Raw genomic sequence first — 4004 nt, 5'->3', positions numbered from 1 at the left:
CGCAGGCTGCACAGAGGGCCCTCTGCTCGTAGCCTGGTATGTGAGCTCCAGTACTTGCCCACTCTGTGGCTATCATGCAGGGCACGCCACATGAAGTCCCTTGTCTTCTTTGAAACCGGGTCTTTCCGTAGGAGGCACCATATGGCACTCTCCCCAGGCAGCACTGTTGTTACATGCTCCATGTCCGCTTGGACACAGAGGATGGTGCGGGTCGTTGCCACCCTTCCTTTCAGTGTGTTCCATTCACGCACTCCCTGGTATGCTAGTCGCTGTGTGAGGTAGAGGAGGGCGGCACCCCGCACATTATACCGGTCCGGCGCTGGCAGGGAAAGGGGGCGGAAGGGCAGGGGAAGGGTAGCAGCCTCCCCAGCCAGGCGGTCCGCCTCCTCATTCCCCCGGGTACCAGCATGCCCTTTGATCCATTTGAAGGTGGTAGGGGCACTCCGCATTCTCAGCAGGCCCACCAGCTCACGTAGGGCCCCGGCATTTGCCACACCTAACCACCCTCTGCGCTCCCACATTGGGAGGTGTTTCGTTAGGCCGTCCACAACATACTTGGAGTCACTCACTACATGCATGGGTGCAAAGGGTGGGGTTTTGCGGCAAGCCATGGTCACCGCATACACTTCTGCAATCTGGTTTGTCTGTTCGTCATATGGGACCCGGGCTCCTTCATTCCGCCCATCCACCTCCCCAAACCAGACACCGCTGCCAGCACAGGGCCCCCCCAGGCCGGTCTGTCTCGCTGAGCATCAGTGTAGACCTCCACGGCCTCCTGGAGAACCTGGAAGTCACTCGGGGGGCGCAGGGCAGGCCTATGGTCGCGGGTCGCGTTGGGGACAAAGACTCGCAGTGATTCAGCAATGGGGAGGTCAGTAGCCATGGAGGGATCAAACAGGACTCGGTCATGGGAGATCCGGGCCGAGGCATTCTTCCTCTTCCTTCGCGAGGTGAGGGTTAGGCCATCCACGTTGCCCTCCCGGTGGGGATGCCACTTCTCCATGAGCTTGCTCAGGATTTTGGCTGCGGCCATGGCACACCTATGCGGGTTTGTGCATCTATACAAGCTTCGGTCGCTCTCACAAGGGTCACAGGGGCAGGAGGCACGCGGTAGGTGGTTTGCAGCCAGGTCAGTAAGTCTTGCCATGGCCTGTCCACACTGCGCTACAGTTCTCACCTGGTGTGCATCACGGAGGCAGCGGCATCCAGGCGAGTTTTCCAAGGTACGGCCGGGCGCACGGCCAATGTGGTTCCAAACTGGGAGCTGCGCCCGCAGATTAACTGTTGGGTTTTGCACTTCGCATCTGACACCATATTTTCTGGCGGCCTTCATCATTTCCTTGAGGCAGCGCGGCATGCCTGAGGCTGTGCGCGTGCTCACATTCCAAGTCTGGAGGAAGGTGTTTATCCTTGCTGCGGCCTCCGTGTTCTTCGAGTCTGAGGCCACTGCCCTTGCTAGAAGCGCGTCTGCCAACAGCGTCCAGGCGGGTCTGCGTAGGCCAATTCCCAGGTACGTCTTCAGCCACATGAGGTGTATGGCATCATTGCGGGCCCTTATGTCCAGGAGCTTCAGGCCCCCACGGTTGATGGGCTCATACAGCCTTTCCCTGGCTACGCGGGGGTGCACGTCCCCATTCCACAGGAATGTTAACATTATTTTTGTGAGTTTCTTCTCCACACTCTCCGGCATGGTCTGTACCATTGCGCGGAACTGGGTTCGCCCAGCCAGCTCTATCCCAATGGCTAGTTTCCTGCCATTCAGGGTGGGCTTGCTCTTTCCCCACTTGGCTAAGTTGTTTTCAATGGTTGTGATCACGGGGAGCCAGGGGGCAGCATGGTCCATTCCATTTCCAAGCCAGGCACCCAGTGAGCGAATCGCCTCCCCGTCCTTGACTATGTGTACTGAGTCAGGAATTGCGCTCCCTGTCTGGGAGAGGCGGCGCGTCTCAATCACAGTCTTCCGATATGCGGCAGTTCCGATTGGAAGGATCTCTGTTTTTTCCACATTGAAGCGGGCGCGTGCAGCTCTGCACCAGCGGTCAGTAATTTGTCTGACTGACTCATATTCATCGTCACTGCTAAGGTAAACAGTTGTGTCATCAGCAAATAGTTTTGCGATGAGCCTCTCTGTTTCCCCCGGTATGCGGAGCCCACGCAGATTTGATCCCCGCAGCGCACATGCGAGCGGTTCAATTGCAACATCGAAGATCAGGCAGGAGATTGGATCTCCCTGCCTGACTCCACGGATGATGTGGAAGAAGGTGCTGCGCACTCCATTAATGATGGTACAGCTTTCTGCACCAGCATAGAGGTGCTGTAGCGTGCGTATAAAGTTCTCAGGGAAGTTCATGTGTCTTAGGGCAGCCCACAGGTAAACGTGGTCTATTTTGTCATATGCCTTCTCCTGATCCAGTGCCACAATCGCACCGTTAATTTCCTCCGCCTCTGCGTACTCAATCATAAGCTGGGACAACTTAATGTGGTCAAAGATGCGCCTCCCCGGTATGAAGCCTGCCTGGTCCGGGTGTATTAGGGCAGGCACAACCTCCGCGAGTTTGGAGGCCAGGGCCTTTGTCATGATCTTGTAGTCAGAGTTCAGCAGCGTGATCGGTCGGTAGTTCCCGATCTCACGCTTATCTTTCTTGAGTTTGTACACTGGGCAGATCCAGCCATGCGCAAAGTCCGACCCCTGGTTGATTCCATATCTCTCAATGTCGTTGTAGACCTTTGTCATGGCCGCAGGGAGGTCCACTGCAGGTGCACCTCTCTTCATGGCCGCTGTGTACCATCTGCTGTATGCCTTCCACACCTCGGTTGGGAGCCCATCCAGGCCGGGTGCTTTCCCCTGAGCGGCGTCCTTGATTGCATCTGACACATCGTCCCTCGTCAGGGCGCGGGCCAGGTCCGCTTTTGCTTCATTGTCCAGTCTAGCAGTGGTGTCCGCTAGGGCTTCTACAATATACGAATCATGGTCTTCGCCCTCCTCCAGCGGGTCGTCCTGCTGTAAGTCATCATAGAAGTCCCGGGCTATCTTCGCCATTGTCTTGGAATGATTCGTGTAAACTGGTGGGTTGGAGTTGGGCTGGAGCATAGTGTACATCACTTCAGTCACCTCTGGGGTGGTGTTCCCCCTCATCCAGTACTTGGTCATGGTCTCGCTCTGCGCCCAGTGCCTGGCTGCAACCTCCTTTCTTTTCCAGGCAAAGCGCTTCTGCTCAAGCTTTATCAGGCGGTCCTGCAGGATAGCAGCTCTTTGCATCCGATCAGGGGAGAGCTCCTCAGGTTGCTGAGGGCCCTCGCTGTGGGGCTGCTGGAGGGTTTCTCTAAGATCACTCCTCAGCCTCTCCATCCTTTTCTGCATTTTAGGGATCTTCTCTTTGGCACGTGTTCGCGCCGCCTGGATCAGCTTGTGTTTAAAGTTTGCGTATAGCGTTTGCGGGTTCCGTTCTGGTGTCCTGGTGGTCAGGCCGTTGATGTCACGGACCAGTTCAGCTCCGAGCGTTATCATTGTCTTCTTCATATCCTCATCCTCCAGGAGGTGCGGTTGCATGACCCAACGGCCTTTCCCTATAAAGGGTGCTTTGTAATTCTCCACTGCCACCACCACCATCAGGTGGTCAGTTGGTATCCCTGGCTCTACGATGCTCCAGTCCGAGCAGTCTCGGGCCATTGCACGGCGGACATATATTCTGTCCAGCCTTGACTGGGCTGAGGTACTTTCCTGGAGGTACGTGAAGCCCTTTTCCAGGGGGTGGGCAGGTCTCCATCCATCAAGAAGTGTGTGTTTGGCGCATAGGGCTTGCAGGGCTTCCCGCGGTGCTTCTGGGTCCTCTCGGGGTGGAAGCCTGTCCGCCCTATCTTCAACTACATTACAATCCCCCAGCAGTATGTCTATTCTTCCCAGGTTTGCATTCTCAATGGTCTTCCAGAAGTTGGCATTTGCTGCGGCCTCGTTCGGGGCATATACGTTTAGGATTTTGAGTGTACGGTCCGCGGCCCACCGC

The 4004-nt window shown here is 56.4% G+C and overlaps 3 protein-coding genes across 3 annotated transcripts; all 3 read right to left on the bottom strand.

The window, feature by feature from the left end:
* Positions 1–47: 47 nt before the first annotated feature.
* On the bottom strand, positions 48–611 carry TRAVEDRAFT_137598 (RnaseH-domain-containing protein; the record flags this gene model as incomplete). The annotated part of the gene is made up of 1 exon (XM_008047608.1): positions 48–611. A coding segment is annotated over one exon (564 nt), but the record flags the coding sequence as incomplete, so codon positions are not given.
* A 965-nt stretch (positions 612–1576) lies between these two features.
* Positions 1577–2173, bottom strand: TRAVEDRAFT_83043 (uncharacterized protein; the record flags this gene model as incomplete). The annotated part of the gene is made up of 1 exon (XM_008047607.1): positions 1577–2173. A coding segment is annotated over one exon (597 nt), but the record flags the coding sequence as incomplete, so codon positions are not given.
* Positions 2174–3286: 1113 nt separating this feature from the next.
* On the bottom strand, positions 3287–4000 carry TRAVEDRAFT_78071 (uncharacterized protein; the record flags this gene model as incomplete). Its single annotated transcript, XM_008047606.1, has 1 exon — positions 3287–4000. A coding segment is annotated over one exon (714 nt), but the record flags the coding sequence as incomplete, so codon positions are not given.
* Positions 4001–4004: the final 4 nt, after the last annotated feature.

Source organism: Trametes versicolor (assembly GCF_000271585.1).
Source record: "Trametes versicolor FP-101664 SS1 unplaced genomic scaffold TRAVEscaffold_72, whole genome shotgun sequence".
Classification (NCBI taxonomy): Eukaryota; Fungi; Basidiomycota; class Agaricomycetes; order Polyporales; family Polyporaceae; genus Trametes; species Trametes versicolor.
This window is presented reverse-complemented; position numbering and strand designations above follow the sequence as displayed.